The sequence below is a fragment of the Habropoda laboriosa genome, unplaced genomic scaffold (genome assembly GCF_001263275.1).
Source record: "Habropoda laboriosa isolate 0110345459 unplaced genomic scaffold, ASM126327v1 scaffold134, whole genome shotgun sequence".
Taxonomy (NCBI): Eukaryota; Metazoa; Arthropoda; class Insecta; order Hymenoptera; family Apidae; genus Habropoda; species Habropoda laboriosa.
In genome coordinates, this window is record NW_017100266.1 from 1,669,143 (window position 1) to 1,683,867 (window position 14,725).

General features: G+C 32.6%; 4 protein-coding genes across 6 annotated transcripts; 2 read left to right on the forward strand and 2 right to left on the reverse strand.

Moving 5' to 3' along the window:
• Positions 1-200: 200 nt before the first annotated feature.
• Positions 201-1,724, forward strand: LOC108573245 (peroxisomal membrane protein PEX16). Its single transcript, XM_017935636.1, has 5 exons — positions 201-330; positions 515-761; positions 859-1,132; positions 1,213-1,316; positions 1,398-1,724. The coding sequence occupies exons 1-5, from the start codon at positions 201-203 to the stop codon at positions 1,651-1,653; spliced, it is 1,011 nt and encodes a 336-aa protein (XP_017791125.1). The 3' UTR covers positions 1,654-1,724.
• A 602-nt stretch (positions 1,725-2,326) lies between these two features.
• On the reverse strand, positions 2,327-4,769 carry LOC108573293 (toll-interacting protein-like). 2 transcript variants are annotated; one of them, XM_017935693.1, is made up of 6 exons: positions 4,557-4,769; positions 4,097-4,270; positions 3,881-4,014; positions 3,601-3,814; positions 3,348-3,518; positions 2,327-3,286 (listed from the first exon to the last, which is right to left on the reverse strand). In XM_017935693.1, exons 1-6 carry the CDS (start codon positions 4,602-4,604, stop codon positions 3,176-3,178), a joined length of 852 nt encoding a protein of 283 aa, XP_017791182.1. In that variant the 5' UTR covers positions 4,605-4,769; the 3' UTR covers positions 2,327-3,175. The 2 variants fall into 2 exon arrangements, with proteins under 2 accessions (XP_017791182.1, XP_017791183.1); XM_017935694.1 differs by having other exon boundaries at positions 3,176-3,286; positions 3,610-3,814.
• Positions 4,770-5,161: 392 nt separating this feature from the next.
• Positions 5,162-10,485, forward strand: LOC108573305 (twinfilin). 2 transcript variants are annotated; one of them, XM_017935710.1, is made up of 5 exons: positions 5,162-5,427; positions 5,559-5,636; positions 5,699-6,358; positions 6,430-6,548; positions 10,042-10,485. In XM_017935710.1, the coding sequence occupies exons 1-5, from the start codon at positions 5,403-5,405 to the stop codon at positions 10,210-10,212; spliced, it is 1,053 nt and encodes a 350-aa protein (XP_017791199.1). In that variant the 5' UTR covers positions 5,162-5,402; the 3' UTR covers positions 10,213-10,485. The 2 variants fall into 2 exon arrangements, with proteins under 2 accessions (XP_017791199.1, XP_017791200.1); XM_017935711.1 differs by lacking the exon at positions 10,042-10,485 and adding an exon at positions 6,911-7,075.
• A 396-nt stretch (positions 10,486-10,881) lies between these two features.
• On the reverse strand, positions 10,882-12,055 carry LOC108573322 (RPII140-upstream gene protein). Its single transcript, XM_017935730.1, has 4 exons — positions 11,736-12,055; positions 11,386-11,637; positions 11,067-11,315; positions 10,882-10,973 (listed from the first exon to the last, which is right to left on the reverse strand). The coding sequence occupies exons 1-4, from the start codon at positions 11,879-11,881 to the stop codon at positions 10,901-10,903; spliced, it is 720 nt and encodes a 239-aa protein (XP_017791219.1). The 5' UTR covers positions 11,882-12,055; the 3' UTR covers positions 10,882-10,900.
• Between the last annotated feature and the right edge of the window lie 2,670 nt (positions 12,056-14,725).

The window sequence follows — 14,725 nt, forward strand, 5'->3', positions numbered from 1 at the left end:
ATTTTTTAATATTCTTTCTTTTATAAATAAATAAAAATTTTAACATAATTTTTAAATAAATATGAAATTAATCTTTCATATTGTTCCATGGGAATGAGCCAATAATCTTCGATGAACGCAAGAGGTTACATGTTAATACTGCATGGTTGATTACGATTGATTACTCGTTGGAGGTTTCATTAGATTATTAAAGGAACAGGATGCTGTTTGATAAATTTAATACTTCTATGTTAAAAATGCTCGAACCGTATAGAAAATGGATTATAGAGAATCCACAATTATTATCAGAATTGGAAAATACGGTTCAGTGTCTACCTTACTTCACAGCTGGTTTGAAAACAATTTTCTTTTTTAATTATAATCTTTTTAGTAGCTACATACGCTAAATTGTTAACTATTCATTGCTTTTAAATGTAAAAAGAGGTGTTGAGATTTTAAATGTAAATAGAATTGAAAGTAAAATTTATTACAAATACAACCTGCTTTTCATTTTCAATAAGCAAATTACTTCCAGGTCAATTCAGCAATTCCATTTTTGTGTCAGAGCTACTGTACTCTCTGTCAAATCTGGTTGTACTATTTAACGATTTCTTAATGTGCAGTGGGAAATGTGTGCACTTTAAATTTCCCCAGTTTGAATCAAAAATCAAAATTTGGCTGACTGTGGTGGAATACACAGAAGCTTTATTTGAGATTTCTGCCAAAAAATTATGGGGTCACAGTGGCAAGTGGTTTATAATAACTGTTATACAAATATTTAAGTAAGTCATACAATATTTGTTCCAGTGTATCTACAAAAAGCGTATTGTAAAGATTCTGTTCTTATTATTGACATGCATATGGATTAATTTCTTCTAGGACTGTGTTAAGACTTTTGTTAGTTCATCTGTATAAAGAACGGGTAACAAAATGTCCTCCAATACAGCCAATTAATAGAGAAAAGTTGAATGACTCCAATAATGAGAAATTAAAAGAAGGATTTACCTTAAAAAGATCTGGCACTGTTGTTAGAAGTATCAGAGGTGTCAATTCGTTATTTATGCGTACATTTGAACCGTTACCTTCTAACATGAGCAATAATGATAATTTGAATAGATCTTCTGCATCAGAAAAGAATCTAATGTTAGCAGAGGTAAAAATATGTTTCAGTTTAATTAAATATAACAGTCACAGAAAAATACTTATTTCTTAATATATTGTATTTATTTTTAGACTCTCTATATTATGAAACCACTGTTTCATTTGGGATGTATATCCTTCACTGGTCAGAAGCATTGGCCACCATGGCTATTATCAATTGTTGTTGATATATTTAGGTGAATAACTTGTTATTAATAGTGCAATAGAAAAAAGTTGAATGCTATAATATTCATATAAAAACTCAATTCTTTTTGCAGTTTAAAAATGATTAACAAAGAAGCGAGAAGTATGTCGTTTAGCAAAGAAGAAGAAAAAGAATTCTTTAGACGAAGATTAGCTTTGATTTTGTACATATTAAAGTCTCCATTTTACGATAAATACAGCCGCATTAGGATATATGCAATTCTTACCGCGCTGTCCACTAAAGTACCCTTAGCTAGATTTTTAACAGAGCCGATAAAAAAATATCTGCCTCATTGGCAAAATACATATTTTTATATGTGGTCGAGTTAGTTTGTGATGCAATTAAACATTCTTTTAAAAATTCTAAGTTATTAATACAAAATACTATTGGGGATGGGGATCACGCAACAACTAAGAGTGTCTAGGAATACAAAAAGCAAAGAATATTTTTAATTAAATCTTGAAAGGACTGACACTACAAGTGATGTAGGTGTATTGTTTAAAAATTTGTATTAATTGGTAGGTGAAGGTAAGGAAAAATAATTTTTAATCATTTATTGAGGTATTTAACAATTTATAGCTTTATTATTAATGTATTTTATATTCGATAGAAAAGTTACAAACAGTTTTTTAACTGTATAGCTGAAACAATATAGACGTCATTCCAGTTTATTTTAATCAAATATTTTTAGTGTTTTACGATATATGTTTTGCTTAAACCTGTATAAATACAATTTTTTCGCCCATTTGCCATTTATGATCCTAAACATAAAAGTTTTGTTAATTTACGTGTTTATTTTTGTATATCGACATATTTTTTATACACCTAAAATAGAATATTCTATGTAAATATAGAAAATTAAATCTTTTCAATCTTTTACTTATTGTTGTATATATATAAAACAAAGATGTAAAAAGGATCAATGAATGGACGACGACGACCGATGCATATATATATATATATATGTATATATTTTCTTTTTTCTAAGAAAAAAAAGTCCCTTTTGATGTTACATATATTATATATATTATAAGCCATGGCTCAACATTGGCTAGTGCAAAATGCACGTGTAGGTAGTGTGTTGAAAAAGTTTTGACGTCAGCTACGAGAATATGTAACAAAAATTATAGACTTCTATTTAAAAATTTAAACGTAACCTTCATAAAACTTTTCAAGGTCATCGCAAGGTCAAATAAATATAGACATCATATGTTCACGTTGCTACAAGCTACAAACGGTTAAAGATGGTGAAAATTGCAGTTTTTCGCGACTTTCGGCCTATAATTGTAATAAATCTAAAGATTCTTACATCTTTCGATACCTATTGCTTGTTTCTGCATCAACCGATTTCGACGAAATTTTTAACATGTATATACCTGGTATAAATATACAAAACGTATTTTTTAAGTATTCATTACGGGCTCGGATAAAAAAGTTATAAAAAGCGACCATCGTTATTTTCTTGGCGATTTCGATTAATTGCAATTTAAAAAAAATTTGTTTACACGTCATGTAGTAAATCCTTCTAACTTCCTAACAAAACTCAAGTCGTTTGGTCCAATTCTAAAAAAAGTTATTCTTTGAAAGGTGTCTACATATTTCTGTCCCCGGCTGTAGGTATATATACATATAATGTTACATCAAGAGAGATACTTTTTTTTCTTAGAAAATATTTTTCCCCGCCTAATATGTTCTATGATTTTTGTCTTATTTTAAAGTCACTTGACGTTAAAATACCATAAAATGCATGGCAATAATTTGCAAATATATTACATTTTAAAAGGAATACAGCATAGCAGAAAATACAAATATGGCCTTTGGAATTACATAGCGATTCGCATAGAAAGTTACTTATTCACACATTTGGAGCAATGAATTTATAGTTATATCCTTTTTCCCGTGGTTTGCGTCGTAAACTGATTTAATTACGTCTTTGTCCATGTTCGGGAACATTTCAGAAATCTGTAAAAAATATTTATTACAACAATTAATAACACTAAAAAATATTATTTTCATATATTACCTGTTTTAATTCAACTTCTGCATTTGGCAGAGTACTGGGAACAACAGGTGGCACTACAGCCGTAGGTGGTGCTGTATAAACATTTACTGGTGCATATTGTGTCATACCAAACATTGTTGAAGAAGGAACCATCATAACTGGAGGTGCACTCATATATGGATGGCATTTAGTCTATTGAAAAGGTATAGAATAAAATGTTAATTGACCATTACTGATAACTAGAATATTTTTCTATGATATATCATATATTAACCATTTTTACCGTATAACTAAACACTAAATTTATCATTCCCTCTTGATTCTCCCCTTGTTTTCCACTAAGTATATACCAATCTTCGTGAGTCTCTCCTTTTTGGAGAACTTGTGGTGGAATTTCTATGTGACCCCATGCAATTAATTCATCCATTACAAAAGAACATTCATCATAAATTTCCACATATATTTGTGTCACTCCTGGTGGCAAATAGCTGCATAATAAAAGAAAAATAATACAATAAGTAGATCTAAAGGTACAAGTTATTCAAAATACATACGATTGAATAACTTTGTTCCAATGTGGATTTCTTGCTCCATTTGAACATGTATGTGTTTCATATACTGCATGACCTACTCTTAATCTCACATATGGGTCCATCCTTGTCATTCCATAGTTTTTCACTAGTCTTGCCTGCAAGAAGTATCTTTTAATGTAACATGCACAAGACAACTTAATTGACTCATATAGACATATCCTAAAATCATAAAATTACCTGAACAATTGTTACACTAAGTCTACCAACATGAGCTTCATGCATTGCTGGCATATTTTGCATTTGCAACTGGTGCAGCGCTAGAGCTGCTTGTTGATCTGCTGCCTCCTGTTGTTGTTGAGCATTGCGCTCTTCTAATCGTAGGAACCCTTGAGGAAGTGGGCCAAGGAATGCCTGTAATATTATTTCTAATTTAAAAGTTTACAATAATTATCACCAAATAAAATTGCATTGAAGCGAAAAAATAAATTTAGCGCTACTTAACAACTCCATCGATGAGTCATTAAAAATTAATATTTATTAGTTTAACAATTAACGCTAATTTAACAAATTACAAGCACTCATATGTATTTTACTATTTTGCTCTACCGTCAATAATAAATTGCATTATTACACTGTCATCATTTTGATTTATTCCAAAATGAATTGCAACATTTGCGGTAAAAGTTGCACTATTTACCCGTCTTTTCCACTCTTCGTATAAATCTGACCGTGTCTCGGTTTCCATAACAATACTATCCGAAGCTCCGATAAATTTACAATTTCTTTCGTTTTAACAAGGTATTGATACGATTAACTTTAAGATATAAGTGAAACCTATCAAATTATACGTATTTTTTAATACATCGAAATAATCATAACACACATCTGACAGTACTAGCACGCCATCTCAAGAAACTCATGGAACACACGAAATGCGGTGTGCGTTTTGAACGCGAACGATATTATAGGAATTTTAATTCAAAAAGATAATCAAGTATGTACAAATGATCGAAATAAATGTTTTTTTTAATATTTGTTAGAAAATTTAATAAAAACCAAGAATGGCGTTAGAAAATTATTTAGATTTTTATTTTGTATTTTATTATCGGGTAGTCGACGTTTCGTGATTTAGATGTAATTATCTATCCTTGTCTGTCTGTCTGCCTGCTGTCTCTCTCTCTCTCTCTCTCTCTCTCTCTCTTTCTCTTTCTTTCCCCTCCCTTGCCCTTCCTCTTTGTCGTTTATTCAGAAAAATCACAAACTGGAACTGCGTTAAGGCATTCTTGACAGAACATTCGTCAGCATTCACTGGCGTGATATGCGATCCTTTGTTGCTAGGAACCCCATGAAAAATTCTCTAAATAAGTTGAATCAGCGGTCTCTCTTGATTTCGGATTCCGTTGGATATTTTTTTTCATCGCACGTTCTAGTCATTTACACGCTCTGTTTGTGGTGGTGGATCTCGATAATCTCGAGGGAACGGTGTGATTGTACGACCAGATTTCTACCATATTTTCAACGAACCTCAAATCACTAACGAACCATGTCACACCAGACTGGAATCAAAGGTGTTGATCGTTGTATCGTAACATTAGTTTCATTTAGCAACCTTTTTGAAATTTTTGCTAATTTAAATCGATCATTAACCTCACTTTCGTGATGGTGTTAAAACGATGTGACAATGATTTGTTTATTTCAGCGAATGATGCGCTCAAAAAGTTGTTTGCCAAATGTCGTGACGGTAAAATACGGATTCTGAAAGTTTCCATTGAGAATGGTAAGTTATTTTCTTGATTCTGTGCAGACTTTGTAAATGATTGAGTTGTCTTTGTTATGTAGAAGAGTTAACGCCTGCCGCCTCCTCGAAACCAGTAAACAAGTGGCAAGATGATTATGATAAAATGATCAAACCTCTGATTGTTGAAAATCAACCTGCATATATTCTTTATCGACTTGATAGTAAGTCTCCTGATTCTGGTTATGACTGGTTGTTCATTTCCTGGTCACCTGATACTGCACCAGTGAGACAAAAGATGTTATATGCGTCAACTAAAGCTACCTTGAAACAAGAATTTGGTACAGCATCTATAAAGGATGAATTGCATGGTACAGTGCCAGAGGATATCACTTTAGAAGGGTATCATAAGTATAAGAGAAATGATGCCGCTCCAGCACCTTTAACTACAGCAGAAGAAGAATTAGCAGAATTTAGGAAAAATACAGTTAGTACAGATTATAGTGTTGAAACGAGACATCAAACACTGAGTGGTGTTGCTTTTCCTGTAACGGACGAGGCAAAGCAAGCTATCGCAGAGCTTGGTAAAGGGATACATGAATATGTTCAGTTAATGATAGATTTAGTGGAAAAAAAAATACATTTAGTCATGGCTTGTGATGTTTCCCTGGATCAATTACCAGGAAACGTCCCAGCTAAGTCTGGCAGATATCACCTTTATAATTTTAAGCATACACACGAAGGAGATTATATGGAGTGTGTAGGTATGTAACAGAAATAGTAGTAACAGTATTTCAATCAATATTGTATATTTATACATGTATATATGTTGCAGTTTTTATATATAGTATGCCAGGATATAGTTGCAGTATTAAGGAAAGAATGTTGTATTCATCATGTAAAGCACCTCTCTTAGAACTTATTCAATCACTTGGAGTGACCATAACGAAAAAAGTAAGTAGATAGACAAAAGTTCTTAACATAGACCATGTCTTCTAATTTACTTTATTCCATTGGTTTTGTGTATGCATGAACATCTTAACAGGATTGTTTGTTCATCTTTTGTTATTGGTAAGGAGTATATTTTCTGTAAAATTAGTATTAGATCGTCGTGGTGTACCATAATATGTACCAATATTAGTAACTATTTAATTTCTTTTCGTTGTATTCCGAAGTATCTTTTGCTTTTAGACTTTATTCTTTTCCAAATGTGGATTAATATTGAAATTAAAGTATTTCCTTTTGTTTTTGTTTTTGTTTTTTTTTTTTTTTTTTTTTTTTTTTTTTTTTTTTTGTAAAAATTTGATGAATCCTAGTTGGAAGTAAATAGTGGTGCGGAGTTGGCAGACATGTTGGAAGATCCTCCAACCGTAAAAGAAACAGCCGCAATAACTCCTGCAACTCCATCAACGCCTTATGCTCCTCCTCAATCTATACCTGAGAAAAAATCAAAGCAGAAGCGATCTTGTGTCTTAAGTTAACCGATTCTACGCTCTTTGTCTGCCATTATTATTCTTAAATGTTTCTTACATGTTCAAATATTTCAGACGTTTTGCAACAACATTGAATATCTCTTCCTTCGTAAATTTTGAATTTGTGATAATACAATATTGACGTTTGAATGTGTTACGTAGTATATAAAAAAAAACAGTGTAATTTGTTTCCAATACTTCGTTCATTAGCACATATATAATTACACTTGTTCTTGAGGTAATTTTAAAGAAAAAATTTAATGTGCGTCTTTTACAGAGATACATTTTTTATTAATTAGCGATATATTTATTGATATTTAGTAAATAATTGGTCAAAGTGATACGTATACCCAATGTAGCGATTCAGAGTAGACCAAACGATGTATTTTTCTAAATTTTAAAGAAAAAGCAAAATTGTCATGTTAAGGTCTTATTGAAAATACCTTTTGATATAACTGAGAAATTCGCAATATGTAGAATTCCATTTGAAGATACAGTTCTTGTTGAATCCATGCAGTAATGGATAATTGTTCATTCGTAAAGAGAATAGCATAAAAGAAGTACATGAGGTGAGATTCAGTTGCTTGACATTGAAAGTGAAGCCTTCCATTGGATTTTATATTTTTTAATTGCGTTTCAATGTCTAACAGACACGAAAATCCATGTGAAAGTTTCGTATTTTTGTCAATATAGTTCCTTTAACTTTATTCATGTTTTTTTTATAGTTTATATAATTCCTATACTTTCAATGTTTATACGTCCTAAGCGGTGAAAAAAATCCAGTAAGTCGGCTCTGTGAATTAGTTCCTAGTCCAAGTGAAAAGTGATATTCGTATTGTTAAGTCTCATTTTTTGTATTAGTAATTTTATTAGGTGAAACTCGAAGGCTTGACTTTCAAATTCATTCGAACACTCGTATAGGAATTAGTGATTATAGTGTAGAGTGTTTCAAACAAATATCTGTGGTAAACCTGCATACCTTATGTGATTTATTAGAGAGTTAGGGAAAATTCCATGTGCTCTAGTTAGCTGTTGCCACTCACCTAACTGCTCTGCGTAATATAAATAATAAGAAAATATAGCAGACAAGTGATAAATACGTGCAAATACCACACTAACTTGTGGATATATTTTCTTTGCACAGAATTATCATTTTCGAAAACAAGCTAGTGATAAACTAGTTAACTACTGTAAATGATACAGAACATTAGATTTCACAAATATATGTATGAAGACTGATCTTGGTATGTCCCATTGGCTGTATAATCGGAAAATCGTGCAGGTAGAACATTTTCTAATCATTTTATCGTTTTTTATCACTTTATCACGAGAATTGAATTTTGATTTAATCATTTAAATGAAGTAGTGAATGTTGTGATAATTTCTTAATATCTTTCAAAATATCTTGCATTTTTAGATTTCTTGCATATATTCCTCATATAAAGTGTATAGCAAATGGGACCTATAACCTAATAGCCAGCAACAAGATACTTGAGAGGCATTCTATTTTTCGTGATCTGTATTTTTTTAACTCTCGTAGCTTTTTATAAACTTTTTAAAAATTTTCGTCCAAGACACAAATGAACAACTTAAAGAGTTTGGCCTAATTTTAATAATGGTAATGAAGTGCGCCAAATTCTTGGAAATTATTTTCATCCCAGTGAACAGTAGTTTGTAATAAATAAAAAACGTAAAACGTGTTCAATTTTCATTTGATGTCAAATATATTTTGACATATACAGGGTGTGGTCGAATAACATGTACAAGCGGGCACTAGGTGATTCTTTATGAAAAAATAAGAACAAAATATGGAATAAAATTTTTTCATTTAAGGCTTAGTTTTCGAGAAAATCAAGTTTGAATATCCGAGCGTACGTATGCTGTTACAGCTAAGTTACGGTTCATCGAGTAACGTATAACGCGTGTAGTGTTTGTAAACAATGTCTACACAGCATTTAAAAGTTACTGAGTTCAAGAAAAAATACACAGAAGACTTTTAAGGAACAACGGCTCGATGAACCGTAACTTAGCTGTAACAGCATACGTACGTTCGGATATTCAAACTCGATTTTCTCGAAAACTAAGCCTTAAATGAAAAAATTTTATTCCATATTTTGTTCTTATTTTTTCATAAGGAATCACCTCGTGCCCGCTTGTACATGTTATTCGGTCGCACTCTGTATTTGCGTAAGTGCAAAAGTTGGTCTCGCAGTGTGAGATTTTTAAAAAATATACAAAAACTCAGAATCTCTGGATATACTCATAATTTATTAGCTTTTTACTTTTTATAGTTTTATAAAAACTATTCCAACTTAAGTTCCTCTTGTTCTATTTCTTTAACATGTATGGAAAAAACATAGAATTTGGCACACGTTTCTATACTAGTTACAAGAAAAAGGAAAAGCTTTTTGCGAAATGCTCAAAAATTGTTAATGAAGAGAAATGTGTTCCATATTTAGATGTAATGCACACTATAGCCTGGGCATATTTCAATTTACAATATATTGTGCCAGGCCTATTCTGTAAGTTTTTAGTGTAATTTTGTTTTCCAACCTGTTAGTACATAATTGTAGGTTCATTATGATTGAATGAATTGTATATCTTGCCAATACTAAACACGCTACAAACAATAAAGTATTATGCAATTTAATCTTACAGTTTGTTGTTTTAATCTTCAATAAGGTATTATCTAATACATACATATTTATTATTTGTTATGATTTATTCATAGAGAATTTAATAGGTTTCTAAGGAGTGCACGGTGATTTGATCGTTGGACGGGTATGTAATTGCAATTAAGATTTTAAGATATACGTTTAAGATATATTCAGCTTACAGAATAGGCCTATGAAATTCTAGATTTTTGCTTTAATTTTTTAAATTTACTTTTTGGGTTTCATTCACAAAACACATGATGTGTTTTTGGTGTTTAATGCAATATAATAATTATCCTTTGAAATATGTTGATTATATAGCTTGAAATAGATGATGGAAGGGAACTAACTGAAGGATTTTTACAAGAGGAGTTACATCCAAAAATCAGTTTACATCAGCCAAAATTTGCAAAACCTAAGGGTCCACCAGGCAGAGGGGCAAAACGTTTAACCAAGGTTCAAGATTTAGGAACTTCAGAACAAGAGATTTAAATAAAGAGATTTTTATAATTTGTTGAGTTGCACCAATAAGATATATGTATATGTGTGCGCATCACACACGCGCGCGCGCGCGTACGTACGTTATGTTCCTCCTTCATGAATATGCTTTATCTTGCTTTTCACTTCACTCAATAGTATTATTCATTTTATAATGTAAAAACTATTTATATATGCGCGTACACCTACATACACACACATATACACACATTTTTCATATTTTAAGGCAAAATTAGAATGAAAATTTCATTGCTTTTGTTTGAATACCAGGCCTATTCTGTATCTAAAATTTGTCAATATGCATTGTGTTTCATTTACATTGCATTTGTTTACACATAAAGTATTACCAGGATGTAAATAGAGAATGTTAATAATGATAATTGATTACGTTATATGAAAATGTTATTTCTATTTATTCAAATTATATATAATTAAAAAATTTATAACAATATAAGACGCGGTTAGAAGGCGTGTTTTTTCTTTTGTGATGTAACTAGAAAGCAGAATTATTTTTCTTTCTTTTTTTGTATTTATTGCTATCTGTATAAATATTGTTACATAACATTTGATGTAATAGTTATGAAAATTAATAGATGTATGTTGATGAAACATAGTAATCCGTTATTAAATTTTTATCTTTAAAATTCCTATTTATTTTGCTTCTCTGTTGAATATATTTAATTTACTTCTGTATCTGCTTAAGTAGTTTCTTGTGTTCCTCTTGCAACAATGCCTCGGAACCTTCTTTTATTTTCCTAAAAAAAACAGAATATAGTTCACAATGCTAATATGCAGTATAAATAAAGCTTCTAATTCGAAGATTATGAAATTATATTTTAAGGACTTACTGTCGTCTTGCAACCATGAATCTGTTGCCTGCTGTGTACATATCTTCCATCTCACATCCGCTTATGTATAATATGATTACTGACATAAAGCCAGAAATAGTACCTAATATAGTTCCAAGGACAGAACCTGCAATTACTCCCTTCAAGCCCATATTTACTTTATATATGAAACCTGTTATAGCACCACTAATGGTATGATTCATTATATCAAACTTTCCTTTGTATACATATAAGAATGTTGACATACTCCTGATGAAGAATGTTACATTAATTCACATTTGTATAATTATATTATAGATTTAATGTTTCTGTGTCTTACGAGAATAAGAAACAAAACATTCCAAGTTTTGCTCCAAATGGTATCCCTCCTTTTAACATGTTCATACTTATTTTCTGTTGCAGTAGCTTTTTGGGTTCAAATTTATCTTTAAACAGGGTGGCTTGATTTTCTTTCTTGAAAGTCTCTATTGTATGCGTTACTGTAGATAATGCACCCAAAATAAATCCTGTTGCAACACCTGCAGTTGTTGTATTGAATACTGATTGTAGCTCTTTGGTTCGATTTCCATCCCTGTTCAGAACATATATAATATGATAATATGATAATTTGTCTCATAAAAAGGAAACAAATATTTTTCTTTAGAGCATGAATTAAATGGTTATCCTTACTCATCATAAAAATAACACCTGTACTTTTGGACTGTGTTGCGAATAATTTGTAATGAATATTTTTTCTCAGAATCATGTTCAGAGGAAGAACTAAATGGAAAAAAGGCACTGCAGATCAATCTTTTGTTTATTGGTGTTCGTAACATGATTCTTCTACTTAATTCTTTGGTTTTTGGTTATGCAATGTGTAACACTTCAATTAATACACGTCGATGATTGAACATTTTACAAAATAATTTTTCTCTTTTATTTTTAGAAAAGTCAATACAATTATAAGTTAGATTACAAAATCAAATATTTCAATTTTTACAATAATTAACAATTACATTGAAAGTAACTAAAAAATTCTTACTAGAATCGATTATCAGAATATCGAATTGTATGTGATTAATCAAGAATCGCAAGCGAATTCGAGAGTCGAAGTAATCGAATGTTAGAATCGAGACAATTCGAATTCGCCTCGGCAGACTGCGTTTGTTTTGTGAACGTGATTATTTCGCTATGCGAAAAATTCTTTTTGGAATCTATTCATCTTCACTGTACTTTAAGTCTTCGATAAATGGTAAGTCATTCGAATTTTATAATTTTAGTTTCAATTCATCGTAAGTTACGACGAAACTGTAATAATTTTGAAATTATTAGGAAGTCTAGAAAAATTGTATAGTAAAGATGTTTGGTACCCATTTTAAGCGGGAAATTCAAGAGTTACGTTTGTTAATCGAATAAATGTTTTACCTATTTTGCCTAATTTTACATGATAGGAAGCATAAAAGATTGGTTTAAACATACGTGATATAGTTTAACGGTGTCTCGCATAACATGCGATAAACGAATGTGTTGTTAACTATAGTGATAATTTAGAGCAAAGCCGCTCGTTTTACGAGCAAGAGTGCTCTTCATTGTTCAGGAGCACTGCTACAAGTAAAGCGAATAGCAAGTGTCGTCGACAGTTATGAATGGATTAGGGAGCAACACTAGTGGTGAGAGTGTAGGCTCGTAGGTAGATATGTTGGTACATTCGTGAGGCATTTCGTATCATCGGTTACTTTTTTCAGCACGTACGATCACTATGTTTTTTCTAGGACGGCCGATCACTACTGCATTCATATAGTGCCCCACCAAATAACCGTAGTTCGAATCGGCGTAGCTAACTGCTCAAATATCTTTCCGTGCTCGAGTTCGTTTGAGCACTTCACATAGAGCAACTTCGAAATCGGCTCAGATTCAGACCGTGTTTGTCTGCTTGGTTTGGTTAGATGGACAGGACTTGTTTTGATCCAGAAACGAAGCTAACTGATGTTGCCAGAAGGGGCTTCATAGCAGGTGCACCTTGTTCCAAAATGAAATTTGACAGCATTTGAAACAACGGTACCCTACACCACTCTTGAATTATATATTGGAATACTGTAGTACTCGATACACCTTAAGAATATAATTTCAATAATTTATACATGATATAAAAATTATTTCACTTAAATTTATGGAATGCATCTGATATAATAAAGGTTATAATTCGAATTTTAAATGAAAGATATTATTGGTAGATTTTTATTCAGGGTAAAGGGGTGGTACATTTAGTAAAGCATGATACAATGTTTTGAACGTAGGACGTAAAAGGAAGCGAAGCGTCGGCCGATCGATAGATTTCAGCGTGATAATTATAGTAAATGCATTGAATTATTTGAGCCCGGAGGCTTCTCAGTCGGGCACTCCGAAAGCTATGTATGCGAACGTAACCGAACCGTCCTGTGCCAGCTTTTACCCCTAGCGTGACGTTCTCACCAGTCACGTAGCCACGGTGAAAGCTAAGGGCATATGACAGAGGGGCCCCATAAAAACAACAAATTCACAATTCAACTATGTTAAAGGAACAGTCCAATTAAACATCACCTATTTTACATTTTTTAAGTTAAAATATTACAATTATTCTGAAAAAATTTTTTTCCAAGTTTCCAAGTTAAATCGATCGATGCGACTTGCCGCGTTTTAACTTCAATTTCAACCTCAAATTTGTCTAAGGAAAGGCCAAACTTCTATTCGAAAAGATTTTTTAACAATGTTATATGAAGTACTTAAACATTTCCGAAAATTAAAGTGCATTTTAAAAAAGGAAAAAATTCGAAACGAATTTTAAAAGGGACACTCGCTAGGTACACCCTGTAACTACGATCCTGGTTCCACCACCCCAAGTGCTCGCCCCTACGCTCACTTCACCCCTAAGCTATCCCCACCTACCGACGCGCGAAAGATTCTCCTATTGACGTTCCACCCCCACTCTACTTCTTCCTATCTTCCTTTCCAGCACACCCACGCGTACTATCCCTCTTGCGTGCCACGAGCTACGTTCTGACGTAACGTTATTACGTCAGGACGGCATCGTACGCCGGCGCACATACGGTCCTCCAATGCACTTGATCGTCTTTGTTCTCTTACGCGTATAAAACCACGCTCTAGCCTCAAATTCGAGAAAATTGTAATCGCGTGACAGACTGGGTTTGACAAGATTCGATGATCACGAATTATGTAGCTAATCGTTTGAGTGATGAACACTTTAAATCAGAACCGATGATCTCAAAGTTGCTCTATGTGAAATGCTCAACAAGCTCGAGTACTGAGCGATATTCGAGCAGTAAGGTACGCCGACTCGAGCAACAATTCTTTGGTGGGGCCACTATACGAATGCAGTAGTGTTCGCCCTGCCTGAAAAAGCAGCAACGATCGTACGAAATGCCTTACGAAAGTACCAAACATGCCTATCTATGAGCCTACACTCCCACCACTAGCGTTGCTCCCCACTCCATTCACAACCGTCGACGTCACTTGCTCTTCGCTTTGTTCGTGCAGTGCTCACGAGCAACGGAGAGCGCTCTTGCTCGTAAAACGTCTACCCGAAGGTTCTGGTCTAGATAGACGTATCTCTATAGATAGCACGTCTGCGTACACCATTGAGCCAGGGGTGCTTTCGAAGCCACGATGCGGTAGGGGTGGCT